Source organism: Hyalella azteca, unplaced genomic scaffold, assembly GCF_000764305.2.
Source record: "Hyalella azteca isolate HAZT.00-mixed unplaced genomic scaffold, Hazt_2.0.2 contig17496, whole genome shotgun sequence".
In the NCBI taxonomy this organism is placed as follows: Eukaryota; Metazoa; Arthropoda; class Malacostraca; order Amphipoda; family Hyalellidae; genus Hyalella; species Hyalella azteca.
The window spans coordinates 43,249-60,682 of record NW_025947278.1 but is presented as its reverse complement, the minus strand read 5'-3'; the positions used below and the strand labels follow the sequence as shown (position 1 = coordinate 60,682).

The 17,434-nt window shown below is 39.7% G+C and overlaps 1 protein-coding gene across 1 annotated transcript; it reads left to right on the top strand.

Annotated features, from left to right (window-relative positions):
* Positions 1-4,302: 4,302 nt before the first annotated feature.
* LOC108677277 (probable RNA-binding protein 19) lies at positions 4,303-15,819 on the top strand. The gene is made up of 15 exons (XM_018165484.2): positions 4,303-4,500; positions 9,222-9,423; positions 9,677-10,038; positions 10,202-10,324; positions 10,603-10,837; positions 11,067-11,282; positions 11,725-12,056; positions 12,317-12,396; positions 12,654-12,832; positions 13,088-13,306; positions 13,512-13,833; positions 14,140-14,256; positions 14,590-14,695; positions 15,429-15,564; positions 15,740-15,819. Exons 1-15 carry the CDS (start codon positions 4,465-4,467, stop codon positions 15,805-15,807), a joined length of 2,733 nt encoding a protein of 910 aa, XP_018020973.1. The 5' UTR covers positions 4,303-4,464; the 3' UTR covers positions 15,808-15,819.
* The last annotated feature ends 1,615 nt before the right edge of the window (positions 15,820-17,434 follow it).

Below are 17,434 nucleotides of genomic sequence, written 5' to 3'. Positions count from 1 at the left end.
AATAACACCAGTGGCAGAAGAAACAGCTGTGCTGCAGCAATTTGAGAGCTCAACAACACTTAAACAGCACGAACAGCTCAGCAATAGGACTAACAGCTCACTAGCAGTAGTGACAAAAGTAAGAGCTCATTACCAACAGTTCATCACTATTATAGCTGAGCATAAGTAGGGCTGATATAACCGCCTGTTGATGACATGCTAATAGAGCTGCTCGAACTTAACGCACTCTGCGCTGTCCCTACAACAGCTCTACTAACTTCTCCACGTGACGTGTCGCCAGCTCAACTTCGTAAATCAACTTCATCGATGTGCATTGACACACACATCGCCTCACATGACTGCACATCGGCAGCCATGTACACGGGGAAAAAGATGCACCCGAGAAAACATTTTCGAACATCGACGAACACTGGGAAACATGGTGGAAATTAACTCAAACAGGCTCACATCAGCGAACATTGATGAACGTCAGTTCACTTTAGAATATATTTAAATTTGAGCAACTGACTGCTGCAGTGCAGTGCGTCCTTCAGTGAAAAAATAAAGGATATGTTGAAATTGTGGAGGCTGGGGATGTGATAAGGTTGGAGGTGTGAGATGACAAGACCTGTTCATTTAATTGGGAGCGCGACTACCAGATGACAAGACCTGTTCATTTAATTGGGAGCGTGACGACAAGATGACAAGACCTGTTCATTTAATTGGGAGCGTGACGACAAGATGACAAGACCTGTTCATTTATTCCGCTTACAACAGAGCGCGTCTAACCATCCTTAGTACCGCGCCAATAAATTCCTCGGAAATTCATGCATGCAGCAGCCAAGATTTCATTATGAGCTAGCTGCCGGGATCACCAGTTCAAGCCAGAGATTTCTCCGAGATAAATTCATCCAATTAATTCATCTCCCAAAAACATTCCTCACGAAACTTTTTCCAATTAATAAGAGCAGCGAGAAGAAAAAAGCGCGAAAATTTTCGTGAGAAGGCTTGCTCGGCGAGCTGCATTTCACAAGTTTGATGGTCAGCTAGAAATTTCTGAAGATTTATTCCTGATTTTCTTCTGCCGTTACATGCATTCATGCAGCCAAACACTTTATGCCCTTAACACTTTGCTTCAATTAACCCATTTCCAATGAAAGTCAGATTTTTGTTTCTTCATTGTTGAAATAATCAGATTTTTTATTTTTTTTATGGATTTTACGGAAGAAATAACAATCCAACCATTTCCAGCTTCCTTTTTTTCTACTGAACTCTGTTATGCCATAGCACTGTCTTTACATGCGTGTAAATAATTTATGCTAAAAATCTAATCAAACGGGTTTAGCATGTACATCCGACATGTAACGTTAATCCACATAGAAATCATCGTATACGAGAGTAATATGTTTCAGTATTCACTGAAATTGTGCTGAAATTAATCTTTTCCTGTGCATTAGTCAATCGATTTGCTCACAAGAATTACATAACATGAACCTTGTGTGCATGGATATGATTTTCAAGTTTTTAATATATTTCAGTTGCCTCTGCAATAATAGGAAGAAACAACTTTATTACAAATTCTTTTTAAGCTTATCATAAGTCTCTTTGCCGACCCTATCACTTTCATCTACAGAGATGACAGAATAATACGGGGCTGAATTTATGGCCCGCTCACTGAAATGGACTCAGCTTCTTTCAAGCCCGCCTTCGATTTAGTATAAAATTCGACAAACATGCAATATCTCAAGGATTTAATTAGACCGACATTTGTTCCTTCGACTTCATGTGTTAATTTGACACGAGTCGGGAACTTTCGCCCTGTCAGTCTTGTAAGTGCGGTCGGTTTGTAATCAAATAGAATCAGTGATGAGGGATGGTGTTATCGATCACATGTCTATCAACCACCTCCATTCGGACAAGGCTTCATTCGCGGTAGGTCTTGCCGAAGAAATTTACTATCTAACTTGAATGGTTTGACATGCTTAATGTACAAAAGTGAACCAAGCGATGCAGGGTATCTCAATTACGACAAATCAGTTGACAGTGTTCTGCATGAGTGGTTGTGACTTAATGTGAAGTTTTAATGAATAGATGAAAATGTACTCGAATTTTCAGAACCAGAAACTTTCTAACGGTTAGACGGAAACAGATCAGTGTTAATGGAACATCCTCGTTTATAGTGGTGCGCTGCGAGAAGCGATCTCAGGTCGGTGTCATTCGCTGCGTTCAGAAACGATTGACCAGAAGCAGTATACGTGCCAAGTGGACAATACAGTGAAGAGTTGCTTCAATGTATTGTACAGTGAAGTTTACAATACACTGTACTGCACAGAACTATGAAGCGTACAATACCCTGTACTGCACAGTACTGTGAAGTGTACAAAAATGTACAGTACAGTGAAGAACACGAAAATGAAAGTTCATATGCAAGATGATCTTGGATGGGGTGGATACAGTAGCATTCGAAATTTTTAGACACACAACGTTCCCAATTTCTTTACTCCGTGAAGTTAATAAGAAAAGGCACAAATTCGATACTAACTTTGTCACTTCAAAATGTTTCCAGTAGCACTTACTACCGAATCGTATACCGACAAATAAGGCAGTTTCTTTTATTGTCGTCTGCGAAGCCTCCGGTGATTTAGAATATTCTGGCACGCAACATATTAATCAGTTGCGTGTTAATGAGCTGACAAGTGGAAAGAACTTCACCTCGATACGTATAATGGACAACAAATCTACGTTATGAGAAGACTTGAGAGAAACGCTAGAAAAGACGGCGCATGAAGAGACGGCATCAAAATCATATCGGGGAGTTCACATCGACTAAGAATTACTTAATTTATTACGATTCTGTTTACAGATTTTAACAATTGTTACGCTATTTTTTCGAACGAATAAAGTGCAAATACTGATAAAATATTAGTATTTAGATGTAGAATCCATGAAGTTGCTTTTTGACGACCAACTGCCGTCGCACCAGGAATTCGGAATCGCTATGTTATCTTGAACTGCAACGCTTGACCAGGTTATTGAAATTTATTTCAAACATTACAGATCATTGACTGTAAAATGCCTTAGAACAACGCTGACATTTAGAGCAACGCTGACATTTAGAACGCTTACATTTAGAACAACGCTTACATTTAGAATAGAATAGAATAGAAGTGTCGGCGTTGAAGAAATAGGCCCATGGCCTGTTGCCGATTCTTGAACTTTTCGTGACTTGATTCACAAGGGATCCGGCCTTTGGAACCCGATCTTACTTATTGCCTGATCCGTAATTTGCTAGGCATTTTAAGACTGAACATATGCTCCTGCATAGCTTCGTCTAGTCTGTTTTTGAAGATGTTCATACTCGGAGCTTCAACGATGCTATCAGGGAGGCTGTTCCACATGTCGGTGACTCGAAGCGAGAAGAAATGTTGTCGCATGGATGTGTTCCAACGCTGTTTTTTTAGTTTATAGCCGTGGCCCCTGGTGTTGGTTCTTGTTTCAACGCTGTTTTTTTAGTTTATAGCCGTGGCCCCTGGTGTTTGTTCTTGTTTCAAATTTTAGTAATCCTTCTGGGACCTTGTATAAGCCATGAGTATACTTGTATACTTCAATGAGGTCCCCACGCAGGCGTCGATAATGGAGGCGTGGAATTCTTAGAACAGCGCTTACATTTAGAACAATGCTTACATTTAGAACAACGCTGACATTTAGAACAATGCTGAAATTTAGAACAAAGCTGACATTTAGAACAATGTTGCATCGTTTACGCTCCAGTTACGCTACAAAACGTCCGGATATACTCTTTTGGTCTCTACCCGGAGGGTCGTAATGTTCATTCCGAGTGGGTTATCAAAACAATTACTGTGTGGGTCTTCATAATATCCGATTCTACCCAATTTCATACCCGATTCTAGTTTTACACGATTCTAGTTTCTACCCGGGGTCATATTTTTCACACGAGTTCAGAAAAACTACTGAAATATGGGTGGCGAGATGCATTTCGGCTTGATAATGATCAGTAGAACCGACCTTTCATATGAAACAGAGATAAAATTCGAATCGAATAGCTGGAATGTAACCGCAAAATGAGTTGAGACGTTTGGTTAATGATTTTTTTCTTTAATTTCAACTTTCCTATAGAAAAAAATCTTCATACAGTCAACATTACCGGTTAAGTTTTCATGCGACTACTTCACAATCATAGTTCAGGAATCCAAGCGGAATATAAATCTCTTTTTATAATTTTATGGCTTCAACAAAATTTCACTCAACTGCATTTTGTCCTATCAGAATTCCGTTCCGCCTTATGCCGCCTTAATATCAATCGTAGTTCTTGAAAATTTGATAACTCGACCAGCTGATGTAAACATTGTCATGTCCAGTCAGTTTAGGCGTTACAGGTGGCCCGAATTAGACTATCTCGACACTTTCAAGTCATCAGCAACAGCTGAAGCCTGATACTAAATACCACGGTACCAATCAGAAGTCATGTCTCGAATTATAGTGAAAAACTTGCCTAAAATTGTAAGTAAAAGTGCCAAAGAATGTGATGATTGTAGCCTTTTTTTATTGGTGTAGCAATGAATGAGTAAATTAAGCTTTATGTTGAAGTTTGAACTTTGTTTTGAAGTTCATTCCTCTAAACTAGCAATTACCATCACTTTACTGTCACACTCAACTTGCTGCCCTTCAATAGAAACAATTTATTTTATTAACCAAACTATGCAAATGCAACCTCTTTCTAGCACAATCAAAAAAGCTTTTTAATACAGAAGAAGTAGAGCCTTGGTTAATGACATTTATGATAGTAATCTCAAATCTGTTCCTGAAAGGTTTATGTTAACTGAAAGTCTAACTCTAAAACATTAGTTAATTTAAATACCTAATTTCTCCCATAAGAAACAATGCAGGAGAATGCAATGCAGGAGCCAGGGTGCAGAGGGTGGATGCAGCATTGCCAATATATGGGTTTTTAAGCCCTAAGCGTTGCCGGGTAATTTTAAGATGCGTTGCCAGGTAATTTTTAATGAAAAGCCATTTATGCTGAGTAATGAAAAACTATTCACAAGCCACGAACTTATTTACAAGGTTGCATGCACGTGTCACCCCAAATAACTAATTTTACCCTAAAAACAGTCTGATTGTACAGCCAGGGTCAACTGAACATGTGATAAGGCAGTCTGACCGTTCTAATGTGACTGCAACTACGTAATCGTAAACTTGATGTTTACATTTTTTTGGTGGAAACTCATCGCAACTGATTTCCGGACAAGCTTTACTGCATCCTGATCCATATTCCATCCAACATACCAGAAACCTTACTTTTTTTTAAATAGTTGGCCGAAGACTGACGAATATATTAAATGCAAGAATTTCAATCTAAATGTGTCGGCAAGATATTCTGAAGGCATAAATTTTGCTACTGAAGACTTGACAAAAAATGTAAATGGCGAGTGAAAGGTGTGGACTGGGATAACTTTAGTGCGAAACTTACTGATACAGAATGGGAAGTGACAAGTGATGTGAATGGTATGAATGAACAACTCAAGAAATGTATGAACGAGGCTGCAAGGGCCGCATGTGCAAGGACAACTAAGAATAAACGCAAAAGCCAAAGAATTAATGAAGTCTGGTGGAGTAGTGATGTGAGAGTGGCAAGAAGTGAACGAAAGAGATGTAATCGAGTCTGTAGGCAACTTCGGAAAAAGAGGCATGAAAGTGAGGAATGTGAGCAGGAATATCAGGAAGCATGGCAGAGGTACGAAGAACAACAGAGAAGAACCAAAACTATCATTAGAAACCATATTGTTGAGTATGAGCGAAACAGAATAAATTAATTCGTTATGAAGGGAGAGAGCTGTCTCTTATACACATCTAGATGTGTATAAGAGACACACGCAGATGTCGGGCAGTGGTGCGTAAGTGTGGCATGCATGAAGCATGGGTGCGCCAAAGGCCCGCTGGGCCAAAGGACGAATGGGTGGTGACAGTACGGGGTGCGATTGGGATAGAGTGGGATGAAAAAGAGTGGAAAAGAGAAATAAATGAGCAAGTGAAAGACTATGGGCTGAAGGTATGGAAGCAAGGAATGGAGGGAAAGGACTCTCTAAGACTGTATCAGATGAAAGCGATGCCAAAATATGAATGTATGTATGATGGTAGTAGAGGTGGGGACCCTCTGTTTTGTGTTAGGGCAGGCGCGCTAGGTGTGAATGGACGTACATACAGGTGGAATGAAAGGAGAGAAGATAAATGTTTTATGTGTGATGGGGATGAGAAGGAAACTGTAGAGCACTTGTTGATGGAATGTGGGGCGTATGAGAGAGAGCGTCAGTCTATGATTGAAGTGATTCTGAATGAGAGAGGTGAGACTAACGAGGTGGGGCATGAGAGAACAAGCAAAGACTGGATGGCGATAATTACGGGTCTGTCTGAGGGAGCAACTGCGGCTATGTTTGAGAGTGTGAAGAGATATTTGGAAAACGTGTGGATGATGAGGGAGAGGAGGAGGATGTTGTAAGTGGGGTCTTGAGGAATGGAGGGTTTAGAGAGGGGAGGGTGGGAAGACGTGTGAACGTGCCGAATTGTTTTAGTACGTGGTTTTAATTTTTTGCGATTGTCAAATTTTTATATTTTTTCTTAGGACAGCTGTGAATATGGTATATTTGAACTTTTTTGTTAACATAGGAGTGTGAACTTTTAATTTTTTGATGCTAGTAAAAGTTTTTTAGGCAGCGTGTATGACCAATTTAAAGGTCGTGACCGTAGGTCACCACGCACCCCAATTCCAATTCCAATTCCAGCATTGCCAAAGATCTTGCAATATTCATCCACTCTCTTCACAGTGGTGCAGGAGCATATGTTCAGTCTTAAAGTGCCTAGCAAATTACGGACCAGGCAATAAGTCCAGCAGCTATCTCAATCAATCATCAGCTATGGAAAGATTGGGTTCCAAAGGCCAGATCTCTTGTGAATCTAGTCACAAAAAGTTCAAGAATCAGCAACAGGCCATGGGCCTATTTCTTCAACGCTGACACTTCTATTCTTTTCTATAATGGAATTAGCTACCTAGAAATAATTGGTTCCTATGCTAGGGCGCAGAAAGTGGGTGAATATTGCAAAATCTTTGGTGACGCATTATCATCAAAATTTACACTTTCAGAAGATCTTGCCAAAACATTTTTATTAAATTTTTAAAATTATTGCATTTTAGATATTTGCTAGTCTTTGGCCAACTGCTTATAAAATAGTTGAAAATCTGAAAGAGCCGGGATTAGAGCCCAAGTCAAGTGCACATGCCAATATGCCACACAGTAAGGTTTCTGACTTTCTGGATTGAGTGGTTAGGACACGAGAATAGGGGAATCCCCCTTCTAGAGACCATTGGAAATCTTAACCTTGGGGGCTGGTTTCTTTCTCAGTACCTGTCCCTTTGAGGTTCAAGAAAAAATTTATCCAGTGTCTGTTGCTTCTGCCTTTTTTTGTAACACATTTTGATAATATTACATCACAATATCAATAAATAAGTTTAGGGCTTATATAGCTTAACTTCTACTACACTACTATCATTCTTAGTTTTGGAATTTGGGGCATGACTAGATTCATTCAAATGAAGCATGAAATTACTAGATAAGGTGGATGTGAACAAATAAAGATTACAAACGTCCAATCAAAGCTGAATCTTATGCGAGAGTGATTGCCGTTATGTTGTCTTATAAGCTGTGTTACGTGCCAGGTCATGAAGCAAATTAGTTCTTCCCTAACTGAAATTTTGTTTCTTAGCAGAGATAAATTTTTATAGAAATTCTTTGTCAATAACTGATATTTTTTAGAGCAAAGCCTTTGCTAACCAATGTTCTACTGTATTATGTGGCAGTATAAAGTTATCAAATCCTGTCAATTGTAGTTTTGATCAGCATTATATGGTTTTTGTGACAATAAGTAAGGTTATTCCAGTTTTTGCATAATGACAACCTGTGTGCCATTGATGGTAGTCTAAAACTTATCAATCACTCTTAAGCACTCAGGTTGCTTAGCATTCAAAAGAAATTAATGGTATATTTTGTTATAAACTGAAATTTCCACTTTCTAGTGCAATCAAAAAAGCCTTTTGGTTATTATGCAGAAATGGAACACTGTAAATGGTATTTCTGATCAGTAGTGTTTAGTATTTATTGATGAGCAAGGATTTAAGTACAGAGGCTGGAGAGTGGCAACTTATGTGTCATTGATGGTAGAATAAACAGCCAAATCATGATACTTAGGTAGATTCTTTAAAATCTTTATTCTTCAAGTAACGTTAGTTTGAATATAATCTACTCCTCAAGCCAGTGAAGCCACAACTGAATTTTTAGAGTTTATTAAATTTGCAGCTATCTAAAGAAATTAGTTTGGTTTCATAGCCCCAAGTCAATTTTTGAAAGATAGGAAAATTTCTATTTACTGCGCCGTATCTTGACGCGCCGCGATCTTGCCGCTCCGCGATCTTGCCGCTCCGTGATCTTGCCGCTCCGCGATCTTGCCGCTCCGTGATCTTGCCGCTCCGCGATCTTGATGCGCCGCGATCTTGACGCGCCGCGATCTTGTGATCTTGCCGCTCCGCGATCTTGATGCGCCGCGATCTTGCCGCTCTGCGATCTTGACGCGCCGCGATCTTGCCGCTCCGCGATCTTGATGCGCCGTGATCTTGCCGCTCCGCGATCTTGACGCGCCGCGATCTTGACGCACCGCGGTCTTGCCGCTCCGCGATCTTGACGCGCCGCGATCTTGCCGCTCCGTGATCTTGCCGCTCCGTGATCTTGCCGCTCCGTGATCTTGCCGCTCCGTGATCTTGACGCGCCGCGATCTTGACGCGTCGCGATCTTGACGCGCCGCGATCTTGCCGCTCCGCGATCTTGACGCGCCGCGATCTTGCCGCTCCGCGATCTTGCCGCTCCGCGATCTTGCCGCTCCGCGATCTTGCCGCTCCGCGATCTTGATGCGCCGCGATCTTGCCGCTCCGCGATCTTGACGCGCCGCGATAGTCACATGATGCAATGTTTACACGCTGCAGTGTTGTTTCAGCTGAAATTCATGAAAATATAATGTTTTATCATTCCCAATTTAATTGTTTACATTTTGGAGCTCAGACTATGATGCTATGGTATACATTGTCTTCATTCACTATTGAAACATTACCTTTATATACCGACCAGAAAACCTTATCTCTCTTTTAATGATGTTATTAATGACTCTCTTAATTTCAGGTGACTCAGGACAAATTGTGTGAGCATTTCAAAACACAAGGGCTGATCACTGATTCAAAGCTTGCTTTTCGTGATGGAATTTTCCGAGGCTTTGCTTTCGTGGGCTTTGAGTCGCCTGAGCAGGCCAAGGCTGCTGTCAAGACCTTCAACAACACATACTTTCACAACAGCAAGATTGTTGTAGAGCTTGCCAAGGACTTAAGTAAGGAAATATCATGAAATTCTGAGCTTAGTTTCTTGTAAATATGTTTTCTATTATTACTGTTTCTATGATCACAGTTGAACAATGACAGACGTACAACTATTATGAAAGCCATTGAAGGTTTCTTTAATGTTTCAGTTTGTTACATTTTACAGCAATGCCACATCATCAATTCCAATTGTAGAGATTGTATGTTGATCATACATCATAATTTGATCAAGAAATATTAAGTTATATCATCTCTTTGCAACAGATGATGCGACACGCCCTAAGAGTCAGCAGCAGATCAAGCAAGAGAAGAAGGAGCAATTACTAAAGAAGCAACAGGAGCTTTGCCTGAAAAAGGAGAGGGCTCGTCTCAAGGCCTCTGGAGGAGATGCATCCATCAGAGCTCAAATATTGGATAAATACAAAAATGATCCTAAATTTATGAATTATCTTGAGCTCAACCTGGGATCAAATGTTTCCCTTCTGGAGAACAAATCCAGAGAAAAGAAAAATAAAAAGAATATTTTGTCTGTTGAAAAAGATCACAAAAATAATTCTGAAAATGAAGAAGAAATTGATGATGATTCAGACAAGCTGGCGAAAAAAAAGGAGCTGTCTGACCGGGAGGTGAGTGGCTGCTGGCCACCCTTGTTGTCCTGATTAGGTTATCTAAGCAGCATTAATGCATTATTACATGTATCCTGCTGTAATTTAAATTTAATAATAATATGAAATTAATTAAATGATAAGAATGTCTTAAGAATTAATGAAATGACTTTCTCATTTTCAGTATTGGATGGCTATGACTAAAGAAGTTGCTGAAGAAGAAGACAATAATGAAAAAAATAATGAAAATGATGTGGACAAGAAAACAGATGATGGAGTGAAGGCCCATAGCCCCAATAGATGTAAGGTATGTTCTTATAGCCATCAATATCCTTTATTGTGTTGAATTAAAATTATCATAGCATCAGTAACCTTTGTTATATTAATTAAAATTGTCATAGCATCAATAACCTTTGTTGTATTGAATTCAAATATCATTTAATGATTTGTTTGATTAGTAAAGTGTGATATGCTATGAAAATGACATGGAAAATGAATTTGTATTTAGTTTATGTCTACTTTGGTAGTGAATGAGTCCATGTCTAAAGTTGATGCTACTAAGTACCATATTATTGATGTGTGCAGAAATGGAAGGAGCTGTTTTCTGTTCGTCTTCGTATTGGCAAGTTCCCCAAGAAAGCACAGATGGGTCTCTCTAAGAAAAATAAAAGTTTATCAAAGTCAGATCTACGAAATTTTTTCAGTCCCATTAAAGTTTCTTCTATCAGAAAAAACTTGAAGGATCGCTTTGAATACTTCATTGGGTTTAGTTCTGCTCAGCTTATGAATCAAGCATTGAAAAAGAATGGCAGCATTTTATGTAAGTCATATATATAACATTGTGTACCAATGTATAAGAAGAATAATAATTTTTTACCATTATTAACCATATTTCAAAAAGTGAGTTGTGCATACGTATTGCATGTAAAAAATATCTTTAAAGTTTAGCATATTCTGTTTAAAGCAAATAATGAATTTTACATACTAGACAATGTTAATTAATTTACATGAATACTTCTGCATAGCTATAACTTTTCTCGATGATGCAGTGGGAGTACGTGTCAAAGTATCAGAAGCGAGCCCTCAGCAGCAGCAAGATGGAGATGAGAATGCAGTGCAGCGAAGGCAAGGCTCAGCGCCGTGGTCAGAAGCTGAGAAGCGGCTCCATGAAGCGGAGCCTGAGGCAGAGAGTGGCAGATTATTTGTCCGCAACTTGTCGTATCTTACCACAGAGAAAGATCTCCGTGACAAGTTCTCTCAGTTCGGTGTGTGGAGAACTTATCTTTATTTTTAGGAGAACTAATTTCGTTTATTTGAAGCCTTGTTTGCTCCATAATTGGTGATCGTTTCATGTGTTATTTAATGAGGTTTAGATTAAGGTGGAAGCAACACTATATTCACCGTAATCTTGACATTCTTGCCCGGACTTGAAGCAAAATAATTCACGAGTATTTTCCCTCGTTGACGCAATGTTCTTCTATGCATGTGTTATATTCATTAATAACCTAAAAACAAATACAAAGAAATGTGAAGTTTTTACAGAGTTCTTACTTTTAATAGGTCTAACTCTATAGAGAGCTCCTTGAGAAAGAGGAGTGAAAATCATATATTAGCCTCAAGTCTAAATTCTCAACTTAGCTGCTTGGCCTGAGAGTACTGAGAACCACGCCTCCGACACACTGTACTAACGAACCTGATAATGTGCAGGGGAAATTGTGGATCTGGAGCTGCCAGTGTGCACGCAGACACACAAGATCAAAGGATTCGCTACGATCACGTTCATGCAGCCGATGTCGGCGGTGATAGCGAGGGAGAAGATGGACGGAGCCGCCATGCTGGGACGCGTTCTACACGTGCTGCCCGGGCTATCGAAGGAGCAGGTGGACGAGATGAACCCCTTCAAGTCCAAGTTCAAGCAGCAGAAGGCTAAGGAGCTGAAAGCCACGGCGGGATCCTGGCACAACTGGAATACGCTGTTTATTTCCAGCGCTGACGTCGTTGAAATCATGGCCAAGAAATATAATAAGACAAAAGAACAGGTCAGAGCTGGCTTTAGATAGGCTTTTACTTATTAATTTGATAGTTTAATTATCATTTTCTCGAAAAACCTTTAATATTTTAATCAGTTCGATAATTTTGTCAGGAATAAAAGAATTCTTGAAAGGAAATAGGAATAATTGCGTCGTGTAAATTTACATTTTCTCGTGTTTTGTCTTTCATTTTTGAATTGTATCCTCTTCAAGTATATGTATAATTAGCTCACCAAAAAAATTTATTGACATATATGTTCTTGCCTCAGATTCTGGATAACGAAGGTCCTCAGAGTGCTGCTGTCACTGTAGCCCTCGGCGAAACTCAGATTGTGGACGAGACTCGAAGGTAACATCTTATTTCATGCAAAAACTTCATCCAGATTCTAATACTTTGTACATTAATTATTGCCAGCACATAACTATATATAATTTCGCAGGACCTTGAACTTCAAAATTATTCTTGTTCTGCTGGAAACCGAGACGCGTCGCGATCTTGATATATTGTTTTCAATAGAAGACAGTTGCGTTTATTCGCAACCAAAGCATTGTCTGTGATGATAAATATTTCCATCATCTCACTAAAACAAGCTAATACCGATATAGGTTCTTGGAAGACAACGGTGTGAGCGTGGATGCATTCTCTGACCCGTCTGTGGCTCGGTCGGACACAGTGCTGCTGGTGAAGCACCTGCCTGCTGGCACTAAAGCTACAGACATCGCCGAACTCTGCTCCAAGTTTGGTGAACTTGGTCGTGTGGTTATGCCACCTTCGGGCGTTACGTGTGAGTGTAAACATTTTGATCTATTTAATTCTCCCCTGTCGAAATCTGTACTAATATTGTGTCTAATATGTAAAGTTCATCAGATATTTATTTTTCATATTTTGAGCTAAACGGATGTTCTCTCGAGTACCAGAATGCAGTATTCAACAGAAATATCAAGGAGTAAGCTTTCATAGCGCTAATTTTTGCCTTTGAAAATAATCACATGAAGTAGCGTGTATGAATTATATCTTCTAAATTGTTTGGTATTGGCAGGCATTGTAGAGTTTTTGAGTGCTACCGAAGCCAAGAAAGCGCTGCGGGAATTGAGTTACAAAAGATTCGGAAACTCACTCCTGTACCTTGAACGAGCGCCCGTCAAGACCTTCAACACTGAGGCACCCAAATCCGGCGACTCTCGTCAACCTGACCCTGCGCAAGAGCCTCCTCCGTCTGGTGAATCTCTCAAGAGGAAAAGAGAACAATCGGACGACGGTAACTCTTGGGTCTCCTCCCATCATCAAGTTGGAATACTTTCATGTTCATGGGCATTTCTTCCTACTTTTGCCCAGTGTATTTTCGTAAGCGACGATTGTGTTGAAGTTAAAAATGTTATACAGTTTTTATAATAATACTTGTTCTAATGATTTCATTCGAAAATACTACCGTGCCTTGACGTTATATCATACCTTCACATTAGAAAGCGATGAGGAACCCTCGCTGGAAGCTGCTACAGTGAAGACTAAGAAGTCGGAAACACCAACGCTGGAGCCGGAGCCCCACACGACGCTCTACGTCCAGAACCTACCGCTGGACGCCACGGAGGAAGACATCAAAAAACACTTCAGCAGTACGGGAGAAGTGATGTCGGTGGTGGTTGCCCGCAAGGGTGACAAGTCGCTGGGCTACGGTTTTGTGCAATACTTGAAGCAGAGATCCGCCAGAGAAGCTCTCATTTCACTTGCCGGCTCCACGCTCAACGGTCGCGACCTCCTCTTAAAATTATCGGAAAAACGTCTCGCGTGAGTCTCGTAAATTGTTGACCAAACACCGCACGCAAAATCGTAAATTGGAAAGATGTTCGACTTACAATCTTCTATATTTTGCGTCGGGCAATATTTCTGTACATTAGCCCTTACAATAATGCCTGGTAATAATCATAATCACTTGTGTGTTCCAAAATCTGTATTGTTATATTTCACACACCAAAGTTTTATGAACCGCTTACAAACCGTCGTCTACGACAACGAAAACTAAGCATATTTTAATTTAAGCTTGAGGTATATCAAATTAGAATTTAGTTTTCAGTGATTTTTTCCTATTTTCAGCGCAACTGTAAAGAGTTCACGGCAGATGCAAGACTACGGCAAGCAGCTCTCGGCCAAGATCTCCGTCAAGAACATTCCTTTCCAGGCCACCAGAAAGGAGCTCGAGCAACTCTTCAGGTAAGCACAAGCTGTGCCGAGGCCGTGCTATTAGAACTCCCTAAAGTAAACTTAGCAGCAGATCACTTGTCTGTGATTGGTGCGTTTGATGTTAAAGGCCGTTAGTGATTGGCTGACGGAGTTACGATCTCGTAATTATTTTTGGTATTACGGCTTCTGCTAACTACTAGCCAGAATTGCCCAGTTCAGGCGGGTTGGAGTTTAACGATGACTTCGCTTAGATAAAAATGTGTTCTTCATTTTACATGATTAATATTTTGTGTTCTGAAGTTTTTATTTGTGATATAGACAAATTTTATGGCAATGTATTGATTTTATCTTGCTATTTTGCAGACCTTTTGGCGCATTGAAGCGCACGTTTTTGCAGAAACATCATTCGGGCGAATACAACAACGGTGGCTATGGCTTTGTTGAGTACCTCAACATGGAGGATGCGAAGGTAATGTATTTTTTATAATGAAGAAAAGTCGATCGTCTAATTATAAATGTACTTATTCCCTTCAACTATTTTCTCTGCGTCAGTATTCAATTCTTTATGGTACGACTGCATTATTGTATTTAGGTCATATGATTGGTTGGATGCAAATATGCTAAAAACGGAAAATTTCAAAATTCCCCACATTTTCAATAAAAACATTTTAAAGACCATTTTCATCATCAATAAAAAAATAATAAAATGTTCTTACAACGAAAGTTTGTTATTGTGTCATTAAATTCTGTAGCTGTCTCAGAAAACATTTTCATTTGAAAACTCGTGAATTGTTCTTTGCATTTTTTTACTTCAAATTTGAAGTTCATTGATGTTATTTGTCCGGAAGTTGTTTGTAGATATAAATCCTCATGTGTTTACCAGCAGACCTAGTTAGCTTTGAGTCCACTGTGTCACTGAGAGCCTGCCTCAGACGCCGAGTTGACTGCTTATACAGAATATGTGTTACGAGGACTCGCAGCTAATTACATAGGTCTGCTGATAAACACCCGAGGGTTTGTATCCACAAACTACTCCCGGACATATTGGTCAAAATGGTTGAACAGCAGCACAACAGCCAATATTTCTGCAAGTCTTCATTTACTTTGTTGAATTTTATAGCATAGAGTTTTAGTCCTGAAAATGAATGGCCTCTGGATCATAGTGAGGTTTTAACTAACTTCTATTCGAATATTTTTTTAAGCGCGCTTTGCAATCGCTGGGACTTTCTACTCATTTATTGGGCCGGCGCCTGGTTCTGCAATGGGCCAAGGAGGACGAGTCGGTCGAGGAGCTCAGGCAAAAGACGGCTCAGAAACACGACTTCGCCCAACACATCGGTGAGTCTATCAAACTTGTCAGAGATTACTCCAGAAAAATGACATGGAATAAGTTCGGCAGGACCTCAGAATCTTCACAATTTTTCTTTTGGCGACACTTTATTTATATATCATCATGGTTTATTCAGTGGATCTATATAGTATGAAAAACCATATATATACATCTATGTTTCAGGCTCGACCCATAAGAAGATGCGCGAAGCCATGCAGGAAGCCACGGGAAGGACCGAGTTCGATGAATAAAATATGCGAAAGGTATGCGTTTCATTCTTCTTTCTCCGTATGTTTTGGTATGGGAGAACAACTAATTAATATTAAATCATATATCGATGCAAGTAGTTATGAAGCCGATGCAGGAATCTGAACATCACTCCTGACAGCATTGTTCAGGAGTCGACGTAGAATATGGTAATGACAATAATACAAAGGTTATATGTCACAACACATTTTAATATTATTACAGTGCTTCTTTAAGTTCCAATTGGCATGTCGCACTATAAACTTGTTAATTCACCTTGTTTTAGAACAGGGTCTCCCAGCCATGGAGAAACGTGTACTCTACTAAGAACGTAAACTCCCATATCAAGGTTAACGCGAATGCTCATAGTTAGCGACAGATCATGTCTACAGTACAGATTGCGTTATGAAAACGTTGCAAGTATTCATGTTAAATGGAATTTATATGTCGAACTTTTTGCACTTAGACATGCAGAACGATCCTGGAGCAATTGCGGTCTGTGGACAGCAGGCTGTGTGAGTGATGGTTGGCAAAGGTTGCTGGGAGAAAGGGTTTACCACGCTACTATCTATTTCAAATTCGCATTAATATTGGAGCATATGCACTACTCAACATTACTTGTCATGCCATAGCAAATTACAATTAGGTTCTTTCTGGCGGACTGTGAAATACATTATCTAAGTCAGTATGCTCAAGAGCAATGAATTATGCGTATTTCAGTACTCATTTATTTGTGGCGACGGCTACTCTAAGCCTAGTTCCAGGAGTTAGATTCGTTCTTTGCAATCAGTTTTCATATCACTAAAAATACGTGACCTTCGTTGTATTCTCTTCAGCGTTGTCCTATTCTATGCATTATCATGCATTTCCTGATATAATGGCGAGCGGATAACGACATATATGGGATTGATATTAATGACCAATTGTAACCGTATTGCTACGACTAGCACAAGAGTCAGGGTTGATTACGATCAAGCTACCTAAACCATATTGGACTAGAGCTGCGACTGTGGCAACGTAGGGCGCAGGAGCCCTGCCAGCAGCGCATCACGAACAACAGCCAAACATCTACTTCTTATTGTTGAATGCGAGAAAAAACTAGCTAATGGGCACCACATACTCGATGAACTATTTTCAAAGTACAACACTGCACTCAAGACAAAGAGGCGTTAATCTACAGTTGCTGATACGCATGCTAATAACTTTCCTAAACAACCCGGTAACAATGAGTTTTTAATCTGGACTCGATCCCTGCTACCATTACAGTTACACCACCTTATCAGGCTTATAATTATTATTACTTTCTTTCTTAACAGCTCTCATGCTTTCTAAAAGTGGTTTTATACTACGCAATAATAGTGGAAGTTGTTAGGCGCCATCCGATGCGTTAAGGAAATGTTACAGAAATTCGGATGCCGATTGCAGTTCCATGAATATGACGGAGAGAAAATATAAATGCATGACATGACCACGATAACTACGTAGGAATCCATTGAAAATAAAAGCTCACGTGTTACATTTTTTCGTCCATTTTTGGAAGTCTACGAAGATTATCATGAATTAGGACAAAAAAATATATGTATATATATATGCAGCATGCAGACTAACAATGTATTCACTGAAAGACAAATA